The 26,837-nt window shown below is 36.5% G+C and overlaps 6 protein-coding genes across 8 annotated transcripts in view; 1 reads left to right on the forward strand and 5 right to left on the reverse strand.

Moving 5' to 3' along the window:
- LOC144033164 (glutamate receptor ionotropic, kainate 1) overlaps positions 1 to 2,296 on the reverse strand; it is a 28,499-nt gene extending 26,203 nt beyond the window's left edge. For both annotated transcript variants that reach the window (XM_077541052.1, XM_077541051.1), the window contains exon 1: positions 1,855 to 2,296. In XM_077541052.1, the coding sequence (XP_077397178.1) occupies positions 1,855 to 1,939 (85 nt within the window). In that variant the 5' untranslated portion in view covers positions 1,940 to 2,296. The remainder of the gene's footprint in view (positions 1 to 1,854) is intronic.
- Positions 1 to 18,383, forward strand: part of bach1a (BTB and CNC homology 1, basic leucine zipper transcription factor 1 a) — a 54,344-nt gene extending 35,961 nt beyond the window's left edge. Inside the window, exons 6-9 of one of the 2 annotated variants that reach the window (XR_013287898.1) lie at positions 1,822 to 1,985; positions 4,472 to 4,552; positions 17,619 to 17,731; positions 17,918 to 18,383. The gene's annotated coding sequence lies outside the window, so the exon portion shown is untranslated. Of the gene's footprint in view, positions 1 to 1,821; positions 2,210 to 4,471; positions 4,553 to 17,618; positions 17,732 to 17,917 lie in introns of those variants that run through there. The other variant, XM_077541055.1, reaches the window with a different exon arrangement.
- LOC144033169 (claudin-8-like) lies at positions 4,152 to 6,696 on the reverse strand. The gene has a single exon (XM_077541060.1). It carries the CDS (start codon positions 6,575 to 6,577, stop codon positions 5,582 to 5,584), a length of 996 nt encoding a protein of 331 aa, XP_077397186.1. The 5' UTR covers positions 6,578 to 6,696; the 3' UTR covers positions 4,152 to 5,581.
- cldn8.1 (claudin 8.1) lies at positions 7,986 to 9,219 on the reverse strand. The gene has a single exon (XM_077541027.1). The coding sequence runs from the start codon at positions 9,160 to 9,162 to the stop codon at positions 8,365 to 8,367; it is 798 nt and encodes a 265-aa protein (XP_077397153.1). The 5' UTR covers positions 9,163 to 9,219; the 3' UTR covers positions 7,986 to 8,364.
- On the reverse strand, positions 10,431 to 12,555 carry LOC144033525 (claudin-8-like). Its single transcript, XM_077541707.1, has one exon. The coding sequence runs from the start codon at positions 12,456 to 12,458 to the stop codon at positions 11,532 to 11,534; it is 927 nt and encodes a 308-aa protein (XP_077397833.1). The 5' UTR covers positions 12,459 to 12,555; the 3' UTR covers positions 10,431 to 11,531.
- On the reverse strand, positions 14,293 to 15,731 carry LOC144033171 (claudin-4-like). The gene has a single exon (XM_077541062.1). It carries the CDS (start codon positions 15,589 to 15,591, stop codon positions 14,911 to 14,913), a length of 681 nt encoding a protein of 226 aa, XP_077397188.1. The 5' UTR covers positions 15,592 to 15,731; the 3' UTR covers positions 14,293 to 14,910.
- Positions 18,384 to 26,837: the final 8,454 nt, after the last annotated feature.

The following is a 26,837-nucleotide window of genomic DNA, read 5'->3' on the forward strand; positions in this document are numbered from 1 at the left end:
TCAATGGGAGAAAAAATATTACATAGAACAGTAAAAGCCATTTATTTTGTAGGTGACCCATTTTGAAGTTTATACCTTGACAGGAGTGGTCAATCTAAATCGAAACAGATTTAAATCCTGCCCTGATCCAGATTTGTACATTCGGGTAGCAATGTAAATGCAACATGTTAAAATTCTGATAAAGCCCTTCAAATGATGTCAAATCTCACCCGGTGCTTGTAATCGTAACGTTGAATGTAACAAGGGTTACCTTTCATCCCAATCCAGATTGACTTTGAAGTCAAGAGGTGAGATGTTTATATAGGACAGTGAAATCCATTTGTAGGTGACACATTTTAAACCTTGGCAGGAGTCTGAGTAATCTTGTTTAATTAAAAAGTCTTTTTTTTTTTTTTTTTTTGTGATGCAACTTACAAGCAGACTGTCTTACTCTTAATTAAGCACTTTTATCACTGCTTGCATCAGATATAAAAGGACTAATTGCATGGCCTTTCTCGACAATTTTCAAAGGGCTCGTCCCTAAACTGGAATGACTCCTGACTGGTGCATCGGAGTGGAGCCAGATTTCAAAGTGTCGCCACCCACCCTTGCTCATTATTCCGTATGCTGCCGTGTATCTATTTCCCATGGCCGCAGGCCAAAAAGCGAGCGAGCGAGCCGGTGTGCCAGCCGCGATGCGTTCACATGCATCGGCAGTCCTCCTCTGACCCGCGCTGGCGACGTGGATGGCCCAGACTCTGGCAGCGCAACGCCAAGTGGATTAACATGATGATTTCAATCTTGTTGTGCACAAGCACAGCAACAAACTTCGCCATGATTATTGTGATGATTATTGTTTGTGGGAGGGAATACAGAAAACAGAAATAATCCAGTTGGAAACTTTCCCCCAAAAAATAACATAGAAGTAAATTGTAATTTGTTGAAATAAAAAATGTCGGTTAAATATTAGAAATTTGATAATATGTTCCAAATGTAAACATGTAGGACGTTTTCTAGTTAGATGCAGTAAATTAAGAATTAACAGGAACAGATGTTTCTCATATTTTGGTCGCCTGTATACAGGGTCAAAATATTAGAAACGTCTGTTGATGTGATGTAGCGGGCTTGTGATATTTTAACATTTAGTTTCATTACAATACATTTTTTTTTTTATATATATATATATATATAAATTGTACGCATTTCAGTCAAATTCATTTATTTGGAATTTATAAATAAATGCTAAATTTTAAAAATGGGTATTTTTCTTTTCATTAAATTATTTCTCATTAACTTATTTAAACATTTATACTGCATTAATTTACAGGGTTTAAAATCAACAGGAAAAATAATTATGTAAACCGGTTAAATTATTTTAAAATAATTATCTTCTTAAAATGCACATGAAATTAAATGATTTTAAATTATATGATTACAAATACACATGAAATTATATTTTCTTAAATTAATGAATGTCTTGCACAAAAGTGATGAAAAATATATTCAAATATGTTAGAATGTACTCTATTAGTCAGTGTATTTGTTTTTGTACAGCAAAAAAAAAAAAAATCAAATTACCGTTAATGTTAACTCATTCACTGCCATTGACGGAAAAAGATGTCAAATGATGCTTTTTTTTTTTTTTCTTTTTTTTTTTTGCTAGTCTGGCAGTGAATGTGTTAATAAAAAAAACCATAAATAAACATCTATTCTTGGCAGGAATGCAACTCGTATTAAAAAAAAAATATATATATATATATATATATATATATAGTTTACGTTACAATCGGTAAAATGCATTGAGTCGCCCTTGTTTTGAGTGTGTTTGCTGCCATTTTGCAGCCAGCCAAAGTGCTGCTGGAGTCAGTCACTCACCAATCCTGAGGACCTGCTGCCAACTGAGCCAGAAGTCTGCTACCAAGTAGAGCAGAGACAACAGCAGCCCTCTCCTCTTCGCCATGGTCCTCCCTGGGGGTTCCGCTTCAGCATGGAGATCACTTTTTCCCGTAAGTCATGCTGACACCTTGCCCGTCCTCGCATCCTTGACCGTCGCAATCAACTGGCCCCTGACCCGCATCGTCTTCTCACTCATTGTGAGGAGGAAGAAAGAAAGGAAAGAAAGGCGGCGTAACAAAAAAAGCACGGTCCAAATTGAACGTTAAAATCCTTCATGCGTGGCACAGTTGTTGTTTTCCATGTTCACTGGGCACATAGCATCTTTTTTTTTTTTTTTTTTCCCGGCGTACGCTTGAATTGAAGAGTGCAAGTGAGGAGGAGGATCGCTGAGATGCTCAGGCTGTCAAGGCAGCACGGACAGGAAGTACTGATTCCCCTTACGGATTTCAAAATAAAATGCGTACTCTGTAAACCAGGGCTGTCAAATTCATTTGGATTCAGGGGCCACATGCACCCCCAAATTGATCTCAAGTGGGCCCATACTAGTATATTTGTAGTCTAATTAGCTATAAGTAATGACAATTAAAATTTTTCCCCATTTTGGATGCACATAATTGCGCTAAAAAATTGGACCAACTTGCTGTTTGGGTCAATTTGACCACCTTTCTGAGTTGTTGTGCGAGAAAACACATTTTTGGGTGTTCGTCCAATTAGTGGGTCGGTCCAGTTTTTGACCAAAGTTGGGTTATTTTTTACCAAGATTGTAGGTGTACAGTTTGAAAATATTCACAATTTATTGCTTACTAACTTCTTGCAAGTCTTTTTTTTTTTCAAACTATACGAACAATCTGAAATTTCTTAGCAATATTTCATGTTGTGATCTAGAAATCATTTTAAATGTACATACATTTCCACATTCATTTCAGTATACCTATTTTGTTATTTTGATCATGTGACGGTCACAAGCTGAACTGTGATTGGTTGTTACTCAGCCCTGAGAAACTGATGTCATTTTCAGTCAACACCAAGTGGCAAAATGGCCGCCTCCGAGGTGGTGGATTTTGCTACTTAATCCATAGTCCATAAACGCAATATTCCGTGTTTAGGATAGTAAAACATATTGAAAAGAAAATGTTTGACTTGAGTTCCCTTTTAAATAAAGATTGTGACTGAGTACTTTTGCCACAAATGAAGCAAATTGCAATGCGTGATTTACTGAAAGTGAAGATTTTTGTCAGAATATACATCATTAATCTCATGACAATATGACTGATTTGTCAAGTCAAATTTGTAAAGATAGGTTACAGTTTTTGACCCACGTTTCCAACTCGGTTTTATTGTGAAATGAAGCACGACTCGTTTCCGGCCGCGGCTTCCGTTGTTTGTCGCCGACTTGACGCAGCCGGCTGGGCCGAGCCTTTCCCTCCCGTGCCGGCGCCCAATTGAGGACACGGGCGATCTGGCTGATCCGCAAACATGGATACGTCGTGAAGATTAACTTCAAATCTGCCAGCAGTCGACCTCGACAACGTCTTTGCTCGGGTACACCGAGGAATGATGATTAAATCTTCGCCGCGCTGCCGATGCGGGAGGGGCAACGCAAATGTAATCTTAGCAACTGCTGCTTGCTGCCTTGAAGATTAAGCGGGATTCTCAAACTGGGGTCCGCGAGCTCTTAACTCCTCCTTACCCTACCTTTGGGCCAATGGAAAGCCCTGATATGATTTTGACACATCACATAAATCTCAAGTCCCATTTCTGGCTCTTTTGCGGTCTTTTCTCATGGCAAAATATTTGTGGCTTGAAAGCACATAACTCAGGTCAAAAGGTTTCTCGTGTGGATAAATCTCTGGAAAGCAATGTGAAAATGACTCCTGTCTGAAAAGTCATTTCATATAACGACCAAATCGCTGACTGTCCTTATTTCAACTAGTGCCTCTCTGTTCGCAGCCCCGTTGTTAGTGGATGCAGTGCTCATCAGCAAGTTTCTCAAAAAGTTTTTTTCCCCTCCTTGGAAACCAAAAGTTTGAGAACCTCTGATTAAACCATCAGAATTTTTTTTTTTTTTTTTTTTTTTTTTTTTTAAAGGGGAAGTAATTTTTGGTCTCTTTTAAAAAACAAACAAACAGATATATGTCACGTTAAGTTACTTAAAATAAATAGATAAATAAATAAATACATACATACATACATAAATACATAAATAAATAAATGTTCATCTTAATGATAGCTACATTTCTGACGTGTATGATATCTTAAAGCATTTAGTGGCATCGTTCCTGAGATCAAGTATTTATTGCAGACTTTGAAGCAAATTACATTGTTTGAATTGTATAATGCCATATTCAGTGAAAACAAAAATGGCAGATCATGTAATCTCTCACTGACATTTATCCATCCATCCATTTTCTTGACCGCTTATTCCTCACAAGGGTCGCGGGTCACTGACATTTAACGTTTCTCTTCCGTTGCAGGAAAACAACATGGATGAAAATGAATAATGTGCTCACAGTTGCAATTATTTGGCCAAATTGGCTGTTAAAATGTTTGCTGAAATTGAAAATAAGCATACATTATGTGTATATTTTTGCAACAGGAAGTGTGTCAGCTGATTAAGTGCAAAGAGACGATGAGAAGTCCAGTCCAGTTTGATCATGTGATGTGGCGGCATCTGGTGGTGAGTAATAGAATTACAGCTGATACTCACACTTTTAATTTTTAACCATTTCACTGGTAATGCCTGATATATTTCACAATCTTTAAAACCCCATGGATGCAAACATTTCATATAATTATATAGTTGCTTTTTTAACCATCAGTGGCTCAAGTGTGAGCGACGTGCTCATGTTGCAGCCTTGCTTTGTCATCAGAAAGCTGATGCCACACCAACTGGTTTGACTTCCCTAAGAAGCAAATAGACAAGCAACAGCCTCATAGATGATTTGAAATGACACTTTACCGTGCAAAAAATAAATCAAATATGAGTATTAGACCGGTTTATCAAAACAACATTATAGTGACCAAAACCCATCAAATCTTTGGCTCGTAGAGCGAACCCAGTGATGGTAGTTTGACACAACAACAAGCAGGTGACTTATTCATGTGGAATGCTACTGACGTGATGCAATCTGACCGTGGAAAACACGCATATCAAGTTGCGGAAGGACTGAATGACAGCAGCAAAGTTATGTTTAACATTTCACTTACACTTGTCAATTTTTTACACTTGCTTGAATTTTGTATTTACAAAAATAGATTGTGGAAAGGAGATGTTATTTTGGGTGGGTTTAATTTTTGCCAAATTTTGTGTGTGAAAATCAATAAATATATTAAACACTAAAAATAGATTGTGGGAATCCTGACAAAAAGCCACTAGTTTCTCTCTCCCATCTCCTTCTGTTCCCTCTTCCTTACAAACTGTATCTGTCAGTTTGTCTTTTGGGAGAGTAGTTTCACTTTAATTATCAAAGGTTTACTTAATCCGGGAGTCGTGTCTTCCCAACATATTTGCGGTTTGCCTTTTGTAATTTTCCTATTCACAGTCTCTAATATTCATTGGAACCGCAATTTAACCAACATCATTTCATAGATTTAATGGACAGAAAACAGTGTCCAGTCCGAAAGTAGTAGTTCTCAAATCTGTTGTCATCCAGAATTGGTGGCTGCTGTTTGCTTTTTTTTTTTTTTTTTTCCTTTTTTTTTTTGTTCAGATGTACATGCCTGGACTGCTCCCACTGTAAGATGCCGGTTCAATTCTGGACGATTTATATGGAATGAAAACGGGCATTTGAGGAGTGGGCTGGAAGCTGGATTGATAGGACGCGCTGGGGTTGTACGTGAGCGTGTATGGCGTGCCGGTCTGGCTCATGTATAAGGAGTTGAGCGGCGTGTATACGCTGCCCACCGGGTTCGAGTGCCTCACGGACGAATGTTGGGTGGTGCTGCCTTGGTACAAGCCGGACGTACTTTCAGGCGGGGTGAGGAGAACGCCGTCGCTTGTTGCTAACTGAGGACTGATGAGTTGTCGCTGGAATTGGTTGGATGTGAGGCTGGAAAGACTCTGGACGGGCTGGTAGGCCATCAGAACGGGCTTCCTTAGCGTGGCGGGCTGGTAAATGTCCAAGGACCTTTTCTCCGAGATGCGGAGACCGCAGATGAACAACAATCCGGAGCTAAAGAGAAAAGCTCCCGTCACCCAGCCGATGTAAAGCGCGTCTCCCAGCTCCCTCCGCTGGGCGTCGATCAGCAGCGGGTTGTAGAAGTCGCGGATGATGACGTGGCCCGTCCATGACACGGGGATGAACACGCAGGCGGAAGCCAGGAGCTGCATGCCGCCTGCGACCGACAAAATGGCGGCTTTGACTCTGTGGTTACCGCGCAAGCAGGAAGTGCAGCGCAGCCCCAACGTGGCCAGCAGGAGCCCCAGTCCCGACAAGGCCAGGGAGCAGCACATGAGGCCCCTGGCGGCCTGCAGCTCGGCGGGCAAGAAGAGGAGAGAGTCGTACACTTTGCACTGCATCCTGATGTTGGCTTGCCTGTAGCAGTTCATCCACAAGCCCTCCCAGCGGGTCTCCATCACCACGATGTTCTCCCCGATGAACGCCGTCACCTTCCACGTGGGCATCCCGGTGGTGGCGGCCGCGCCGATCAGCCCCACCAGGCCCACGCACACGGCGGCTATCTCGCAAATTCCTTTGACCATCGCAAAGTTCGGCTGCCTTTAGATCCCAAACAAGGAACTAAATCCCGACGCTGGAGGCCACCCGTACTTTGACAGCCTGTCGGCGACGAGTCCGAGGCGCAACTGATGCGTTTGTGTATGGTCAGATGAAGCTTGTTGTGGGAAAAGTGTTTCACAAGCACTTGGTTGGCTCAGGTGGATGAGGGCGCTTTAGCATCACTGCTTGTTTTGTGTTTACCGTTCCTCTGGCTACATACTGGTATGTCGACCGCAGCAACCTCACTTTTTATGAACTGTACTACGGAAACGTACTATAGAAGCGCATTGCATTCACTTGAAAAAAATTTTTTTATTTTTTTTTCTGCTTTTTTGGGGGAGAGCTTTGGTTTTCTTTTTTGTGTATTTTTTTTTAAATGTTCTGTTTTTCTGAATATATTTTTTTTCTGTTTTACTGAATTTCTTTTTCTGTCATATAAAAAATAAATTCCAAAAAAACAGGAAAAAAATATTCCGAAAAATAAAAAAATAAATATTCTGAAAAACAAGAAGTTTTTCCTCTTGTTTACTCAGAAACAAGTATGGATGTTAGAATGTTTTTTTTAATTTTAATTCTTTCACGACAATTCCACATTCCTCTATTAATTGAAGAATAACCTGCTCATCGTATAGCAGTTTGCTTCAGACTCAGCGACGATGCAAAACAGTTGATCAGCCAGGTAGTGGACTCTTTGTATCTTCATTCAAAGCCACTTGCAAATTGCGGTCACATGACTGTGCCTGTCGTGCGACCGGCGCTCTCTTGGCAAACAAACGCGTCGACACCTTAAACAAGCAGTCACTCTCGTCACGCCAACTTCAGGCTTTCAGATGTAAACGCTCTTTAGTTTACAATATAATCGTAGTTAACAATTACCTATTTATGTACACGTACACATGATCTTAACAGAAGGCAAAAATTGAATGCTGGGTTTCTGATAGTGGACACTTTATTAGGTACACCTGCATGGTTTAATGGAACCCGTTTTCATTGACACTGATATAAAGGTATTAATTTAGCCCTTAATCGGGCACATGTGGCCATTTCAGTCTATGTGCCTCACTCTGAACCAATAGAACCAGTTATTTATGTATTTCATTAAAATTGAGGTATACATTAACATTACACTACAGTATATACTGCACATGCACAGTATTACACATGCTATTAAATGATGTAAAAAAAAGTAAAGAAAAAGTCTACAGTCTGTTTGGGCTCAATTTTTGAACATTCAAATACAGTACATTGTTAAATTGATTGACAATGTATATATATATATATATATATATATATATATATATATATATATATATATATATATATATATATATATATATATATATGCTAAATAACACATTTAATCAAATTATTAAAAATATTTCAGCATCCAAATATTGTCCAATTGATTTCAAAATAGGATTTTATGAACATAAATGCTTGTAAAACTGATCAAAGTGCAAACAAATTTCAATATCAGCATACGAAATTTCAGCCCAAAAGAACCAATCCATGTAACAACAAACATGAAGTAAGCACACTTTATTTGCCTTAGTGGGCCACATAAAATGACGTGGCGGCCATGATCTGGCCCCTGAGCCTTGAGTTTGACACCCATAAGTAAACTAAATTAACACCACGTGAAATACTCTTCTATTTAAAAAAAAAAAAAAAAAATGAAAGAAATGTGTACGTAAGGTAATCTACTCACTGAAATGTGTAATTTTCTTTTTCATGAAATGCACGACAAGTTTGTTGTTGTCTGAGTCAGAGTTCAGAGATACGCCACCCCGCTGCGTGCAGACGGGTACCTGGACAGGTGCCTGGACTGGTAGCTGTAGTTGGTGGAGGGCTGCCTGGACAGGATGGGCTGGGCCTGGGCCTGGGCCTGGGCCTGGGGGAGCAGCACCAGCTGCTGAGGCTGCAGAGGCTGGACGGGCTGCGGAGGGTACGCCACGTAGTCCGAGTTCCTGGAGTAGATGTAGCTCCTCGCGTCTTTGCCTTCCGACCGCACGTTGCAGCAGGTGAACACGCACCCGCCGGCGAAGAGGAAGGCGCCGGCCACCCAGCCGATGTAGAGGGCCTCCCCCAGCTCCCGCCGCTGGGCGTCGATCAGCAAGGGGTTGTAGAAGTCCCGGATGATGACGTGGCCCGTCCACGAGACGGGGATGAGGACGCAGACGCACGCCATGATGATCATGGCCCCGGCGACGATGAGCACCAGGCGCTTGGCTCGGTCGTTGTTGCGGATGCACGACGTGCACTGCAGCCCCACCAGGCTGGTGAGGAGACCCAGGCCGGCCAGGGCCAGCGAACAACACATGAGGCCCCGAGCCGCCTGGAGGTCCGGGGGCAAAGCTAGCAGGGAGTCGTAGACCTTACACTGCATCCTGATGTCAGCCTGCTTGAAGCAGTTCATCCACAGGCCTTCGTAGCGGGTCTCGAACACGATGATGTTCTCGCCGATGAAGGCCGTGACGCGCCACATGGGCATGCCGGTGCTGGCCGCCGCCCCGATCAGCCCGATCAGCGACAGAATAAGGCCCAGCAACTCCAGCGCCGAGTTGGCCATCTTGTCCTGCTCGCCACGCGGCTGCCGGAGCGACTGCGCTAGGACGGACTGGAGTCCCGCTTGGGGACATTGCCGCATCCCGGCGGAGAGGGAGGAGTTCACCTGTTTCTGTGTACAGGACACCAAGGTGGGAGGGAGGGGTGGGAATTGAGACCGGTTGCTAGGAGACAGACTCCCTTTAGGCCACTTGTGTCTTTGTACAGCGAACTGGAGCCGTTGTAACCTTGTTTGCTCAAAGGTCTCACTTTACATCTTTACACCTGGTTGAATGAGGAAGTCGAGTTCAGAAAGGTGTTCATTTACTAGACGGCATCGGTGGACAGTGGTTAATATGTCTGCCTCACAGCCAAGTGGTTCTGGGTTTGAAACCACTTGAGCTCTCTCATGTGGAGTTTCCATATTGTCCCGAAGTTACACCAAAATCTTAGAGAAGCATGGGAGGAATCTTATGTTTACTTAGCTAAACTTCGGACAGCATGGTGACTAGTGGTTAGTAAGTCTGCCTCAACGTTGAATGGTTCTGATGCCACAGATTTAAAAAAAAAAAAAAAGTAGAAATTATTTATTTTACATATTTATCTTTATTTTTAAATAAAATAGTAGATGAATTAATGATTTTGATTTTTGAAAGAATTAAATGTTCAATAAATGTCAAAGTCCAGATTTTTAAGTTGTCAGAAAAATAGACGAAAGGTAGATTAAAGTTTTTTAAAAACTAGACCTAAAAATGTCCAAAAAAGTGACCATAAAATGACCATCACTGAATGAATATTGGGCAAAACCGTGGAACAGTGGTTAGCACATATGCCTGGCTTTTGAAAATTTCGGAGTTTGAATCTACAACGTCCTTCCACCTCCCAAACAGCTTCATTGAAGACTTGAAATTGACCATAGCTGCGAATTTGAGTGTGAATAGCTGTTTATGTAAACGTGCCTTGCTTTTGACGGAACTGCTGGAATCGGCAACATGTGGAAAATGCTTGACGAATGCCTTTGTTTCTTATACTCAGATTCTTAATCAATGAGGGTTCACCCACAGTGTTGTGGTCTGATATCAACGTGTTTTCCTCTGAGCCTTCCTAAATTCTTTCATTTACAACAATGAACCTTGGAAGTGTGAACAGAGCATATATAGACTAGATCAGTTATGGCTCAGAATTTGTAGGATTATCTTAGATTAGCCGCCTGTCAGTGGTTGCGTTTCATCTTGTGAGGTTCTTGACACTCGGGCTGGACTTTCTGTTGGTGCTCTAATGAAATGTCAAATGGAAAAATGTATCTTTTTATTAGTGATAGACCGATATGGTTTTTTCAAGGCCGATACCGATACAGATTATTTGTGGTCAAGTCGGCCGATAACCGATATTTCAAGCCGATATTCATTTGCAGTAAAATGGGGAGGGGGGGGGAATTCTTTCAAACTATATATAATTTCTCACTGAGTAACAAATTCATGTGAATGTAGCTCATTTGGGGTTTTTGTTAGGGTTCGTAAAAACGTTTCAAAAAGATTTTTGCGGTGAAAAATTGTGTGAATATGTTCCAAATGTGTTTACGACAAATAAAAACTGACTGCGAACATCTTACAAATCCTGATGAAAACCCCAAATTCGCTACGTTCGCAAGTATCCCCTGCTCAGTGAGCTTTATCGGCCTTCAGATTCAAAACATGGCCGATGCCGATATTTGTCAAAATGCCAAATATCGGCGCCGATAATCGGCCGGGGCCGATTATCGGTGCCGATATTTGTCAAAATGCCAAATATCGGCGCCGATAATCGGCCGGGGCCGATTATCGGTCTATCCCTACTTTTTATCGTAGCTTTGTCGACACCCAAGTGCCAGTTTGGTTTGGTGGGTGGACCTGTGACAATGTTCTGGTTGGACCAGTTGAGCTGCATAGTTGATGACAACAAAAGAGATAACACGTCATGCTCAGTGCTGAGTCAAACGCGATCCCGGAAAACAAAATCAACAGAGGCCCTTTTTTTTTTTTTTTTTTTTTTGTCCTCAACTGTCTCCATTTATTGAACACCACTGTGGGTCCTTGAAATAAAAATGTACAGTTCATAAAACCCCAACAGTGGGAAAAAAAGAGAAATCATTTGGAGGTCATGCAATTTGTCTGAAAAAAAAAAGGCTTTAGTGCATAATTTTCTTAAAGAACTTTTCAACAAAGCCTGCAAAAACAATCTGTACAATGTATTCCAAAGCATTCCCATCATGGTGTACACATTATTTAAAATCACAACTCTGGAATACTTTTTTGTCTTCAGCCTTTTCCAGGTGAGTTTAGAAATAAATGCCTCATTTTGGCAAGGAAAAACGAGATCATCTCTGTCTCTGTGCAGTTTTGGTCACGAGTCGGTCTACTGGACTGGCGTGTAGACCACCGAGCCCGGCGGGGGCACGGAGTAAGCAGGCTGGTAGGCGTACCCGGGCTGGTAGTTGGTCGGCGGTTGGTACACGGATGCGGGCTGGTAGACGTACGAGCCGGGGTTGTATATCATCCTTTCCTCGGCCTCCTGCACGCGCGGGGCGTGGCGACACAGCAGGATGACCCCGGCGGCGAACAGCAAGGCCGACGTCACCCAGCCGATGTAGAGCGCCTCGCCCAACTCCCGCCGCTGGGCGTCGATCAGCAGCGGGTTGTAGAACTCCTGGATGATCCGGTGGCCCGTCCAGGACACGGGGATGAGCGTGGTGACGCAGGCCAGCAGGAAGAGCGCGCCGCCGGCCACCAGGACGATGTGCTTGGTGCGGGCGCGGTGGTCCACCACCTTGGTGCACTTCATGCCCACGGCCGAGACGATGAGGGCGAAGCAGGTGACGGCCACCGAGGCGCACATGAGGCCGCGGGCCGCCTGCAGGTCGGGCGGCAGGAAGAGCAGCGAGTCGTACACTTTGCACTGCATGCGGATGTTGGCTTGCCTGTAGCAGTTCATCCACAAGCCCTCCCACCGCGTCTCCATCACGATGATGTTCTCCTCGATGAAGGCCGTCACCCTCCACATGGGCAGGCCCGTCACCGCCGCCACCCCGATGAGGCCGATGAAGCCGATGACCAGGGCCACCAACTCGCAGCAAATGGCGTACTTGCGCTTTCTCTTCTCGATTTTCTTCTTCTCCTCGTACAACGAGTCCTTGTAGTCCGTGTAGTCCGAGTAAGGCGCCGTGTAAGGCGCCGTGTAGGGCGCCGTGTAGGCCGCCGTGTACGGCTGCTTCTCGTCGTAGTACGAGGCGGCGTAAGACAGCGGCGGCTTGGTGTAACCGCTGTAGGCGGTGTAGGAGGCCATTGTTGAGCACGCCGGCAAGCGCTCGCACGTCTGCTGGGATGAGTTCTGAGGAGCGGAACCAGGCGAGGAGGTTATACACCCACAAAAATGCTAACGACGCGGCGCAAGTCGTCGAGCTGGTTGAACCACGTAGATGCTGGTCGGACCGGTGCTTTGAATGCGTTTCCAAGAGCCCAATCAAAACTGGAAGGACATAAACATGAAACTTCATTGGTGAGCAGGATAAAAAAAAATTTGACTCGCTAGGCCAGAGGTCTGCAACCTGCGGCTCTGGAGCCACATGTGGCTCGTTAGTCCCTCTTCAGTGGCTCTCTGTGGAGCTAAAAGAAAAAAAATGTCAAGAGTCCCAATTTTTAAGTTGTCAGCAAACGGGTTGATGAAAAAAACTTTAAAAGTTATGTAAAAATGTCCAAAAAAGTAACCATAAAATGTTCAAAAACAAAAGAAGAAAGATAGAAAATTATTATAAAATGTCTTTGGAATTCCCCCCAAAAAAGTCAGAAAATTGATTTTTTTAAAAAGGCAGAAAATATAACGATCAAAAAGTAATTAAAAAATGTCCAAAAACAAAAGAAATCGAAATCCCCAAAACTACTCCTAATATGTCCACAAAATTGACAAAAATATCAGAAAATTGGTCGCAAAAAAAAGGCAGAAAAAATAGCCATTTTGTGACTCCAGATTTTTTTTTTTTTTTTGGCCTAAAATGGCTCTTTTGACAACAAATGTTGCTGACTCCTGCGCTAGGCGAAAGGCTAAACTATCAATAGACCAAATCAGAATATTCATGGATGCATTGAAAATATTGTCTTTTTAAAAGCCATTTAAAAAGTAATGAACTGACGACTATATTAATCATCAATTTAAACCAACATACACCAGCTAGATTATTATTCATCTCATTTTAAGCTAGACCTTCTCAAAACCAGTAATAAAATAAATCAAGTCATGAAGTTATCGCTTCTGAAGCTTTTTAAGGAAAAACATGTTTGGAGCATGTGAAATAATAATAAGAAATATAGCAGACAACAACATTTGAGTTTTTGCCATGTACACACCTTTATTAAAACATCACTCACTGAGAAATGAATGAAAAAGGTAAATGCAACAATTCAGTCATGCAGCTTTTGCTTGGATCTTTCCCAGAACGTAATTGACACGTGGCCAAGTTTCACTGAAACTGTTGACATGTTTTTGATGATCCTTTTAATTGACAAACATAACCTGATAATTACTGCAAAAAAAAAAAAAAAAAAAAAAAAAAAACTTTATGCATGATAAAAACGAAACCGGGCCTTCCTCATTTGTAAGTCAGATGCTAAAGTTATCGGACACTGTTACATAAAAAAAATATAAATGATGAGCTGTGTGAAAGTTGACCTGCTGAAAAGGTGTGACACACCAAAACTTGAGCAGGTTCGAGCCGCTCGAGGCACAAGTTGGTTGTCAGCTGATTGCCACCGTCACACACAAATAGCCACAATTTATAATACTGTATGTCCTGTAAGCTAAGTACTACGAAAGTAATCAAAGTCTAAAACATGTTTGTGAGAGCGACCTATTTAAGACTTTAATATAAGTAGCTTGGTGTCACTTCACAATGTTTATTAGCTTTATATTTGCCATGGCCGATCCCATCTGACTTTGGGCAGGAGGCGTGGCCACCTTCGACTGGTTGCCATCCAATCATAGAGCATTATGCAGACAGATAATTGCTGAAACTCGCGTTCACATTGTTGGATCATTTACAGACGGTTATCTGAACCAACACTTTGTTTTGTTTTGTTTTGTTTTAGGGTGAGCTTGGGGGCATAAAAAAAAGCAAACAGCAAACTTGATTCATCAAATAGAAGTTTAATTTTCACTTTACAACACATATTCACATTAGTGCAAATATAATTCCATATACAAAGGACGTTTTAGTTGTTTTCTTCCATCAGTGTAATGAGCACATACAGTAAAGTCATGCCTTGAGATAAGAGTAAACATTTTCCCGTGACCAAGCGAAGAACTGAAAACACATCTCAAATCGTCTTTTTTCAAATCAATGCACTTTGTGCTGCTGGTGTGCCCATCTTGGTCAGTAATACGGTTTATAAATGAAGCCGGTCAAAACTACTTCGTAAGCATCAGTAATATTAGTCGCTCTATTATAACAGAGTAACACTTGTGCTATTTGTTAGCTCCCCTATGACATTTTGCATTGTGTGTTAGTGTTGAGCTATTTGGACTTGTGGTTGCTTTTTTTCTGCCTAACTGCGTTTTGTTGTTGTGAGTTGAGTTCACTGCTCCAATAAATATTCCCTCATAAGTCAAAGCAAAAAAAAAAAAAAAAAAGTCAAAAGCTCTTAAGTTGGGTCACTCGTATCTCAAGGCAGCATTGTATTGGGCCTTGTGCAGGATTCCCATACAATGACATCATCCCAGCACAGCAGACAGAGAAGATCCGCCGTCACACGTATTCCTGATACTTGTGAAAACTGGACGGCGCCCTGCTGCTGCGCACGCTGGCGCCGTCCCTGGCGGCCAGCAGGTAGGAGCCCGTGTAGGGCGCGTACTCCTTGGCGCGCCGCTTGCTGTAGATGAGCAGCAGGACGCAGCCGGTGGCCAGCAGGACGGCGCAGGTGGCCCATCCGAGGAAGAGCGAGGCCCCCAGCTCCCGCTTGCGCGAGTCCACCACCACCGGGTTGTAGAAGTTGCGGATGACGGTGTGCGCCACCCAGCACACGGGCACCATCGTCAGCAGGCAGGCCAGCAGGAACAAGCTCCCGGCGAAGGCGGCCGTGATGTTCTTGGCCCTGGCGTTGTCCTGGCAGCAGATGCTCCTCTGCATGGAGAAGCCGGCCACGATCAAGGCGATGACCACCACCACGATGGCGACCACCATCAGCCCGCGCGCCGCCTGCAGCTCGGGCGGCAGGATGAGCAGCGAGTCGTACACCTTGCACTGCATCTTGATGTCGGCCTGGTTGTAGCAGTTCATCCACAGGCCCTCCCACAGCACCTCCATCACGATGAGGTTGGCGCCGATGAACGCCGACACGCGCCACATGGGCATGGCCGTGGCCGCCACCACGCCGAACAGGCCCAGGAAGCCCAAGACCATGGCCAGGATCTCCAGCTTGGCCTTCATCGTGCAGCCTCGCGTCGTCGAATGGAGCACAGCCCCGGGCGGCGCCTTTCGCTTTGCAGGATAATATCGACACGCTCACAATGTCATCCGTCTGGTTTCGGCTACGCTACTTCAACTGGTTGGGATGAAACAAAACAAAAAAATGAACCTGCCTCTTCTGGTGTTGTGCCAAACCTACCGGCAGAGAGATTGCAAAATGAAACCTCATTTTTAATTAGAACAGGGCTTGACAAACTTTTTTTTTTTTTCCCACCACGTCCTCCTCAAAAAAAGCTCTCCAGGTGCGCCATCATGACCGACATTAAAACAGTTTATCAAAAATGAGACTGAGGTTTTATTCCTAAAAATAAATAATATAATTGTTCTTAACCCTATAAAGCCTGAACCATGAGACATTTTTGCTTCTTTGTAAATGGATTATTTATTGGTCCTTTTGAAAATCAACTTCCACAAAGGACTTACAAATTGTATCATATTTGATACTTCAGGTCACAATGCTTTAAATTTGTACATTTATAACTGTCAAAGATAATAATAATAATAAACAGACGTATCAAACTTATTAGTATTTCCAAAAATCAGAAGGAACATTTCCCACTATTAATAAGATATAGGAGTCTCTCCTTTCTCACTTGGGGCAATCTTGTAAGGTCGCTGGAAAAACCAGCTGGTTTAAAAAAACAAAACAAAACAAAAACGTTTAACTGAATGTGCTGATTCTTCACGTACCACTAGTGGGTACTCACACTTTAAGAATTACTTACATAGTTTGACAAATCAGAAATGAACAATGTGACACAATTTAACGATAACCACCCAAAATTAATCTTGTACATTTTATATGAGTTGCAAAGAGGTGAAAAATGTTGACTAATCAAAATGGAAAAAATAAATAAATAAAAACAAACAACTTTGGACCAGTTTTAAAGGGGGAGCTCTCATTTGTTATACCTGTAGCTAAAATGTAAGCTTGTCTCAACTCATATTTATGATTTAATCCAAAACTTACATTTTGATTTGATTCCATTCAAAAGTAGAGACTATTTTAAAACTCATTAAATCCCAGGGACGTAATTGTATGTTTTTTTAAGAATCCAGACATTCAATCTAGGGTGCAGATTATGCCTTTTATTTTTCATGTAGGAGAGTAGAGGAGGATCTGGAATTGGCTGCCACTGAATGATTAACTGTTTCCTCATTCCTTGTTTTTCACGTATTATTTTTTTCTTCCTTTTTCCTCCTCTTACATATCTTCTTGTCTGTCTTTATTCTTCCTTAATAACTTCCTTCGTGCCTCCGGAGATTCAAACCCATCACTCGAACTGAGTGAGACGTGATATCCACTTGTCTATCGTAAAAATAAAATAAATAAAAAAAATCTTTAAAGTCATGGTCCAAGTACTCGCCTTGTATAATGTTACGTCAACAAAAGTCTGAAAACTTAGAACATTTGCTGTACTTAAGCATTAAAAGTAATCTTCTGATATAATGTACGTAAATATTAGAAGTGAAAGTAAAAGCATCTTTCAAAATTCCAGTTTACGGTACTTCAGTGATAAACAGCTAGCTATGTGTTGGCTAATTAGCATGGTTAGCTTGCGCATGTTAGCATTTACGTAGCCAATTGCCTCAACAGAAATATTGACATTTTGACTTCACTAGATGAATATAACATAATTAAAGCTACCTGTTTTTTAAACTTGTAAAAACGCATACATGTGTGTAACCTTTAAGCTTTTTATTTGTTACTTCCACCACTGTTCACTATTTGTCGTCGTTTTGCTTGTCATCTGCTGCAGGCCATCTTGAATTTGTTCAAGTTGAATTGTCGACCCTACTTTATGTCTCAGTAGACGATCTTAAGCAGCGCAATTAAATGAAGCCAATTTGTAGTTAAAACCTTAAAGCGACACGCTGTATCATAAGCACATATCACTCATCAGGAAACCTTCACATGACCTTGTTTTAAAAGTGTCACATATTTGTATAATGCAGATAAGAACATGTTCTTGTGTTTTTCCTAACAGGAGTCAAGTGAGAGGCAGAAAAGCAAAGCGAAAGAAGGCAACTCAACAGGAACAGAAACCCGAAAGCTGGTCGGACGGGTTTGCTGAGCGATACTAGCGTCCCGACTTCCTTGGTAAATAGACACACGCACACACATAACTCATTTGGCGCATAATCATGGTCACATCACTTGTTGTCTGAATTGGTGGGAGGTAACAATTAGTACAAATATATTGTTATTGTCGCTGAAGTATATTTTTCAGGTATCTGTACTTAATTCATTATTTTGCTGATGACTTTTTGTTTCTTTTGAAAACAGACTCCTTTCCTCCTCTATCCTGGGTCGTTGTGGATTGAAACCGGATGGCTCTTTTGCAGTCTGAACAGTCACAAAGCACATGAAATGTGATTTTTGCGAGATGGATTGAAGCCACATTCTGGAGGTCATCTTTCATATTGCATTTGGGCAGGATGTCTCAGGCTGAAGCGCTCCGAACAGATTGCTTTTGACTGTCCATGAAATCACTCGACAGCAGGGTCACTTGATTAGTCTGTACTTCAGCACTTATATAAAAATGTCTGCATGTAAAAATGTCAGCATTAAAATTCACCTTCCTGAAAAACTCTGTGATTTTATGCGTTTTGTGAATACAATGGAATTGGGATTTTGTTAGTTATGATGTCTTGTAAATGTTGACTTCTTTGCTTCTGTATGTCATGTTCTGGCTGTAGATTGCAATTTGTCAAATAAACAATTGTTGAAGGAGGAAAAATACCCGGATTAAAAAAAATAAATAAACGTTGGTGTCCCCTGGTTTGTGCTTACCAGTTATTGATTTGATTATGAATAAGCAATTCAATGATACAGCTACCTTACTTTAAAAGCCTAATTATATACTATTAAGTTTTAAAAAGTATCGATGATATTGGCCCTGTATTTACTTGGTATCATATCGATTCCAAAATTCGCAGCATCGCACACCACTTCTGCTTATTGTACGCTTCTTTTCTTTAATAGGGTTGACTCAGGTGCACCACCAACCTTCACCACTCCCCACCAGCCATTAACACCATCAGATAATCCTTTCTTTTATTTATTTTTATTTTTTTATGGGCATTACTTTCAATTCCCGCATCCACATCGTGCTAGTCAAGTCAGCTATGTAATCTAAAGTACGAATCCAACGATTTTTTATGTTATTTCTATTCCCACGCGATACTCCAGTCATCCACAGGAGGGCAGTATTGCATCGTAATTCACATAGCCGGAGCCATACAAGAGCAGTGTTTCACGACCCTTTTATCCAGCCTGTTTTCCATGTCTCCATATTCCAAAGCAGGTGAGGATCGTTATCAGACTTCAGAGCTTGCTGATGAGCTGTCATTGGAATGACCTGCGTTGGGAAAAGTGTTGGTCGACACAAACCACACCACATCTGGAAAGATTAATTTTTATTTTTTATTTGTACAAAACCAAGATCAGAACAACTGCATGAGGTGAACACAGAATACTTGGGAAAAAAAACGTTTGTTTTCTTCACCTGTCACCCTAAAACTGGTTCTCAAACTCGGGTCCACAAAACGTAAGTTTTTATTTTTCTTAATATAAAAAGTGTATTGTTATAGAAAAGGTCCCTCCCAGAGGCGTCGTAACCTGCAGGGCCCCCCAGTGGACCAACAGATATGACACAAACCACATATTCATCACATTAGTAGTGCAAACAATGACATTTCACCGTCTCAAATTCCCTGAGTCAGGTGAAAAAAATAACGTATAGTAAGGCTTTTTTTTAAACAACCATGTATAATAAGGTTGTTGTTCTTTTTTGGTTTTTTTTGTTTGTTTTTTTAGCGACATGTATAGTAAGGCTTTTTTTTAAACGACCATGTATAAAGTTTTTTAAGTTTTTTTTTTAAGTTTTTTTTTTTTTAGCGACCATGTTATAGTAAGGCTTTTTTTTAAACAACCAAGTATAATAATTTTTTTTTTTTTTTTTTTTTTAGCGACCATGTATAGTAAGGCTTTTTTTAAACAACCATGTATAATAACGTTTTTATTAAGTCTTTTTTTTTTTTTTTTTTTTTTTTTTTTTTTTTTTTTAAGCGACTGTGTATAGTAGTATAGTAAGGCTTTTTTTTAAACCATGTATAATAAGGTTGTTGTGTTTTTTTGTTTTTTTGTTTTTTTTATCGACCATGTATAGTAAGGCTTTTTTTAAACAACCCTGTATAATAAGGTTTTCTTTTAAGTGATTTTTTTTTCTTTTTTTTCTTTTTTTTAGCGACCATGTATAGTAAGGCTTTTTTTTAAACAACCATGTATAAGGTTTTCTTTTAAGTGATTTTTTTTTCTTTTTTTTTCTTTTTTTAGCGACCATGTATAGTAAGGCTTTTTTTAAACAACCATGTATAATAAGGTTTTTTTTAAGTGTTTCTTTTTTTTTTTTTTTTTTTTTTTTTTTAATTGACCATGTATAGTAAGACTTTTTTTTAAACAACCATGTATAATAAGGTTGTTTTTTTTTGTTTTTTTTAGCGACATGTATAGTAAGGCTTTTTTTTAAACGACCATGTATAAGGTTTTTTTTATTTTTTATTTTTTTTATTTTTTTTTTTTTAGCGACCATGTATAGTAAGGCTTTTTTTTAAACAACCATGTATAATAAGGTTTTTATTTGTATTTTTTTTTTTTAGCGACCATGTATAGTAAGGCTTTTTTAAACAACCATGTATAATAAGGTTTTTTGTAAGTCTTTTTTTTTTTTTTTTTTTTTTTTTTTTTTTTAGCGACCATTTATAGTAAGGCTTTTTTTTAAACCATGTATAATAAGGTTTTTTGTTTTTTGTTTTTTTTTAGCGACCATGTATAGTAAGGCTTTTTTTTAAACAACCATGTATAAGGTTTTCTTTTAAGTGATTTTTTTTTCTTTTCTTTTTTTTTTTTAGCGACCATGTATAGTAAGGCTTTTTTAAACAACCATGTATAATAAGGTTTTTATTTGTATTTTTTTTTTTTTAGCGACCATGTATAGTAAGGCTTTTTTAAACAACCATGTATAATAAGGTTTTTTGTAAGTCTTTTTTTTTTTTTTTTTTTTTTTTTTTTTTAGCGACCATTTATAGTAAGGCTTTTTTTTAAACCATGTATAATAAGGTTTTTTGTTTTTTGTTTTTTTTTAGCGACCATGTATAGTAAGGCTTTTTTTTAAACAACCATGTATAAGGTTTTCTTTTAAGTGATTTTTTTTTCTTTTCTTTTTTTTTTTTAGCGACCATGTATAGTAAGGCTTTTTTAAACAACCATGTATAATAAGGTTTTTTGTAAGTCTTTTTTTTTTTTTTTTTTTTTTAGCGACCATGTATAGTAAGGCTTTTTTTTAAAACAACTATGTAAAATAAGGTTGTTGTGTTTTTTTGTTTTTTTGTTTTTTTTATCGACCATGTATAGTAAGGCTTTTTTTAAACAACCATGTATAATAAGGTTGTTTTCTTTTAAGTTTTTTTTTCTTTTTTTTTTGCGACCATGTATAGTAAGGCTTTTTTCAAACAACCATGTATAATAAGGTTTTTTTTTTATTTATTTTTTTTATATCGACCATGTATAGTAAGGCTTTTTTTAAACAACCATGTATAATAAGTTTATTTTATTTTTTAATTTTTTAATTTTTTTAGCGACCATGTATCGTAAGGCTTTTTTTTAAACGACCATGTATAAAGTTTTTTAAGTTTTTTTTTTAAGTTTTTTTTTTTTTAGCGACCATGTTATAGTAAGGCTTTTTTTTAAACAACCAAGTATAATAATTTTTTTTTTTTTTTTTTTTTTTAGCGACCATGTATAGTAAGGCTTTTTTTAAACAACCATGTATAATAACGTTTTTTTCAAGTCTTTTTTTTTTTTTTTTTTTTTTTTTTTTTTTTTTTTAAGCGACTGTGTATAGTAGTATAGTAAGGCTTTTTTTTAAACCATGTATAATAAGGTTGTGTTTTTTTGTTTTTTTGTTTTTTTTATCGACCATGTATAGTAAGGCTTTTTTTAAACAACCCTGTATAATAAGGTTTTCTTTTAAGTGATTTTTTTTTCTTTTTTTTCTTTTTTTTAGCGACCATGTATAGTAAGGCTTTTTTTTAAACAACCATGTATAAGGTTTTCTTTTAAGTGATTCTTTTTTTTTTTTTTTTTTTTTTTTTTTTTAATTGACCATGTATAGTAAGACTTTTTTTTAAACAACCATGTATAATAAGGTTGTTTTTTTTTTGTTTTTTTTAGCGACATGTATAGTAAGGCTTTTTTTTAAACGACCATGTATAATAAGTTTTTTTTTAAAGTTTTTTTTGTTTTGTTTTTGTTTTTTAACGACCATGTATAATAAGTTTTTTTTTAAAGTTTTTTTTGTTTTGTTTTTGTTTTTTAGCGACCATGTATCGTAAGGCTTTTTTTTAAACAACCATGTATAATGAGGTTGTTTTTTTTAGTTTTTTTTAGCGACATGTATAGTAAGGCTTTTTTTTAAACAACCATGTATAATAAGGTTGTTTTTTTTTGTTTTTTTTAGCGACATGTATAGTAAGGCTTTTTTTTAAACAACCATGTATAAGGTTTTCTTTTAAGTGATTTTTTTTTCTTTTCTTTTTTTTTTTTAGCGACCATGTATAGTAAGGCTTTTTTTTAAAACAACTATGTAAAATAAGGTTGTTGTGTTTTTTTGTTTTTTGTTTTTTTTTATCGACCATGTATAGTAAGGCTTTTTTTAAACAACCATGTATAATAAGGTTTTTTGTAAGTCTTTTTTTTTTTTTTTTTTTTTTTTAGCGACCATGTATAGTAAGGCTTTTTTTTAAAACAACTATGTAAAATAAGGTTGTTGTGTTTTTTTGTTTTTTGTTTTTTTGCGACCATGTATAGTAAGGCTTTTTTCAAACAACCATGTATAATAAGGTTTTTTTTGTTTTTGTTTTTTTTATATCGACCATGTATAGTAAGGCTTTTTTTAAACAACCATGTATAATAAGTTTATTTTATTTTTTTATTTTTTTATTTTTTTAGCGACCATGTATCGTAAGGCTTTTTTTTAAACAACCATGTATAAGGTTTTCTTTTAAGTGATTTTTTTTTCTTTTCTTTTTTTTTTTTAGCGACCATGTATAGTAAGGCTTTTTTTTAAAACAACTATGTAAAATAAGGTTGTTGTGTTTTTTTGTTTTTTTGTTTTTTTTTATCGACCATGTATAGTAAGGCTTTTTTTAAACAACCATGTATAATAAGGTTGTTTTCTTTTAAGTTTTTTTTTCTTTTTTTTTTGCGACCATGTATAGTAAGGCTTTTTTCAAACAACCATGTATAAAGTTTTTTTTAATTTTTTTTATTTATTTATTTATTTTTTTAGCGACCATGTATAGTAAGGCTTTTTTTTAAACAACCATGTATAATAAGGTTTTTATTTGTATTTTTTTTTTTTTTAGCGACCATGTATAGTAAGGCTTTTTTAAACAACCATGTATAATAAGGTTTTTTGTAAGTCTTTTTTTTTTTTTTTTTTTTTTTTTAGCGACCATTTATAGTAAGGCTTTTTTTTAAACCATGTATAATAAGGTTTTTTTTTTTGTTTTTTTTTTTAGCGACCATGTATAGTAAGGCTTTTTTTTAAACAACCATGTATAATAAGGTTTTTATTTGTATTTTTTTTTTTTTAGCGACCATGTATAGTAAGGCTTTTTTAAACAACCATGTATAATAAGGTTTTTTGTAAGTCTTTTTTTTTTTTTTTTTTTTTTTTTAGCGACCATTTATAGTAAGGCTTTTTTTTAAACCATGTATAATAAGGTTTTTTGTTTTTTGTTTTTTTTAGCGACCATGTATAGTAAGGCTTTTTTTTAAACAACCATGTATAAGGTTTTCTTTTAAGTGATTTTTTTTTCTTTTCTTTTTTTTTTTTTAGCGACCATGTATAGTAAGGCTTTTTTTTAAACAACCATGTATAATAAGGTTTTTATTTGTATTTTTTTTTTTTTTAGCGACCATGTATAGTAAGGCTTTTTTAAACAACCATGTATAATAAGGTTTTTTGTACGTCTTTTTTTTTTTTTTTTTTTTTTTTTTTTTTTTTAGCGACCATTTATAGTAAGGCTTTTTTTTAAACCATGTATAATAAGGTTTTTTGTTTTTTGTTTTTTTTAGCGACCATGTATAGTAAGGCTTTTTTTTAAACAACCATGTATAAGGTTTTCTTTTAAGTGATTTTTTTTTCTTTTCTTTTTTTTTTTTTAGCGACCATGTATAGTAAGGCTTTTTTAAACAACCATGTATAATAAGGTTTTTTGTAAGTCTTTTTTTTTTTTTTTTTTTTTTAGCGACCATGTATAGTAAGGCTTTTTTTTAAAACAACTATGTAAAATAAGGTTGTTGTGTTTTTTTGTTTTTTTGTTTTTTTTATCGACCATGTATAGTAAGGCTTTTTTTAAACAACCATGTATAATAAGGTTGTTTTCTTTTAAGTTTTTTTTTCTTTTTTTTTTGCGACCATGTATAGTAAGGCTTTTTTCAAACAACCATGTATAATAAGGTTTTTTTTTTATTTTTTTTTTTTATATCGACCATGTATAGTAAGGCTTTTTTTAAACAACCATGTATAATAAGTTTATTTTATTTTTTTATTTTTTTATTTTTTTAGCGACCATGTATCGTAAGGCTTTTTTTTAAACAACCATGTATAAGGTTTTCTTTTAAGTGATTTTTTTTTCTTTTCTTTTTTTTTTTTAGCGACCATGTATAGTAAGGCTTTTTTTTAAAACAACTATGTAAAATAAGGTTGTTGTGTTTTTTTGTTTTTTTGTTTTTTTTTATCGACCATGTATAGTAAGGCTTTTTTTAAACAACCATGTATAATAAGGTTGTTTTCTTTTAAGTTTTTTTTTCTTTTTTTTTTGCGACCATGTATAGTAAGGCTTTTTTCAAACAACCATGTATAAAGTTTTTTTTAATTTTTTTTATTTATTTATTTTTTTTTTTAGCGACCATGTATAGTAAGGCTTTTTTTTAAACAACCATGTATAATAAGGTTTTTATTTGTATATATTTTTTTTTTAGCGACCATGTATAGTAAGGCTTTTTTAAACAACCATGTATAATAAGGTTTTTTGTAAGTCTTTTTTTTTTTTTTTTTTTTTTTTTAGCGACCATTTATAGTAAGGCTTTTTTTTAAACCATGTATAATAAGGTTTTTTTTTTTGTTTTTTTTTTTAGCGACCATGTATAGTAAGGCTTTTTTTTAAACAACCATGTATAAGGTTTTCTTTTAAGTGATTTTTTTTTCTTTTCTTTTTTTTTTTTAGCGACCATGTATAGTAAGGCTTTTTTTTAAACAACCATGTATAATAAGGTTTTTATTTGTATTTTTTTTTTTTTTAGCGACCATGTATAGTAAGGCTTTTTTAAACAACCATGTATAATAAGGTTTTTTGTACGTCTTTTTTTTTTTTTTTTTTTTTTTTTTTTTTTTTAGCGACCATTTATAGTAAGGCTTTTTTTTAAACCATGTATAATAAGGTTTTTTGTTTTTTGTTTTTTTTAGCGACCATGTATAGTAAGGCTTTTTTTTAAACAACCATGTATAAGGTTTTCTTTTAAGTGATTTTTTTTTCTTTTCTTTTTTTTTTTTAGCGACCATGTATAGTAAGGCTTTTTTAAACAACCATGTATAATAAGGTTTTTTGTAAGTCTTTTTTTTTTTTTTTTTTTTTTTTAGCGACCATGTATAGTAAGGCTTTTTTTTAAAACAACTATGTAAAATAAGGTTGTTGTGTTTTTTTGTTTTTTTGTTTTTTTTATCGACCATGTATAGTAAGGCTTTTTTTAAACAACCATGTATAATAAGGTTGTTTTCTTTTAAGTTTTTTTTTCTTTTTTTTTTGCGACCATGGATAGTAAGGCTTTTTTCAAACAACCATGTATAATAAGGTTTTTTTTTAATTTTTTTTTTTTATATCGACCATGTATAGTAAGGCTTTTTTTAAACAACCATGTATAATAAGTTTATTTTATTTTTTTATTTTTTTATTTTTTTAGCGACCATGTATCGTAAGGCTTTTTTTTAAACAACCATGTATAAGGTTTTCTTTTAAGTGATTTTTTTTTCTTTTCTTTTTTTTTTTTAGCGACCATGTATAGTAAGGCTTTTTTTTAAAACAACTATGTAAAATAAGGTTGTTGTGTTTTTTTGTTTTTTTGTTTTTTTTTATCGACCATGTATAGTAAGGCTTTTTTTTAAAACAACTATGTAAAATAAGGTTGTTGTGTTTTTTTGTTTTTTGTTTTTTTTTATCGACCATGTATAGTAAGGCTTTTTTTAAACAACCATGTATAATAAGGTTTTTTGTAAGTCTTTTTTTTTTTTTTTTTTTTTTTTTTTTTTTAGCGACCATTTATAGTAAGGCTTTTTTTTAAACCATGTATAATAAGGTTTTTTGTTTTTTGTTTTTTTTTAGCGACCATGTATAGTAAGGCTTTTTTTTAAACAACCATGTATAAGGTTTTCTTTTAAGTGATTTTTTTTTCTTTTCTTTTTTTTTTTAGCGACCATGTATAGTAAGGCTTTTTTAAACAACCATGTATAATAAGGTTTTTTGTAAGTCTTTTTTTTTTTTTTTTTTTTTTTTAGCGACCATGTATAGTAAGGCTTTTTTTTAAAACAACTATGTAAAATAAGGTTGTTGTGTTTTTTTGTTTTTTTGTTTTTTTTATCGACCATGTATAGTAAGGCTTTTTTTAAACAACCATGTATAATAAGGTTTTTTTTTAATTTTTTTTTTTTATATCGACCATGTATAGTAAGGCTTTTTTTAAACAACCATGTATAATAAGTTTATTTTATTTTTTTATTTTTTTATTTTTTTAGCGACCATGTATCGTAAGGCTTTTTTTTAAACAACCATGTATAAGGTTTTCTTTTAAGTGATTTTTTTTTCTTTTCTTTTTTTTTTTTAGCGACCATGTATAGTAAGGCTTTTTTAAAACAACTATGTAAAATAAGGTTGTTGTGTTTTTTTGTTTTTTTGTTTTTTTTTATCGACCATGTATAGTAAGGCTTTTTTTTAAACGACCATGTATAATAAGGTTGTTTTCTTTTAAGTTTTTTTTCTTTTTTTTTGCGACCATGTATAATAAGTTTTTTTTTTTTTTTTTTTAATCGACCATGTATAAGGTTTTCTTTTAAGTGATTTTTTTTTTTTTTTTTTTTTTTTAG

Source organism: Festucalex cinctus, chromosome 13, assembly GCF_051991245.1.
Source record: "Festucalex cinctus isolate MCC-2025b chromosome 13, RoL_Fcin_1.0, whole genome shotgun sequence".
Lineage (NCBI taxonomy): Eukaryota > Metazoa > Chordata > Actinopteri > Syngnathiformes > Syngnathidae > Festucalex > Festucalex cinctus.

What these genes read in the sequence shown, in the direction of transcription:
- LOC144033169 (XM_077541060.1), bottom strand. Translation starts at nt 6,577, where the DNA reads ATGGTCAAAGGAATTTGCGAGATAGCCGCCGTGTGCGTGGGCCTGGTG.
- cldn8.1 (XM_077541027.1), bottom strand. Translation starts at nt 9,162, where the DNA reads ATGGCCAACTCGGCGCTGGAGTTGCTGGGCCTTATTCTGTCGCTGATC.
- LOC144033525 (XM_077541707.1), bottom strand. Translation starts at nt 12,458, where the DNA reads ATGGCCTCCTACACCGCCTACAGCGGTTACACCAAGCCGCCGCTGTCT.
- LOC144033171 (XM_077541062.1), bottom strand. Translation starts at nt 15,591, where the DNA reads ATGAAGGCCAAGCTGGAGATCCTGGCCATGGTCTTGGGCTTCCTGGGC.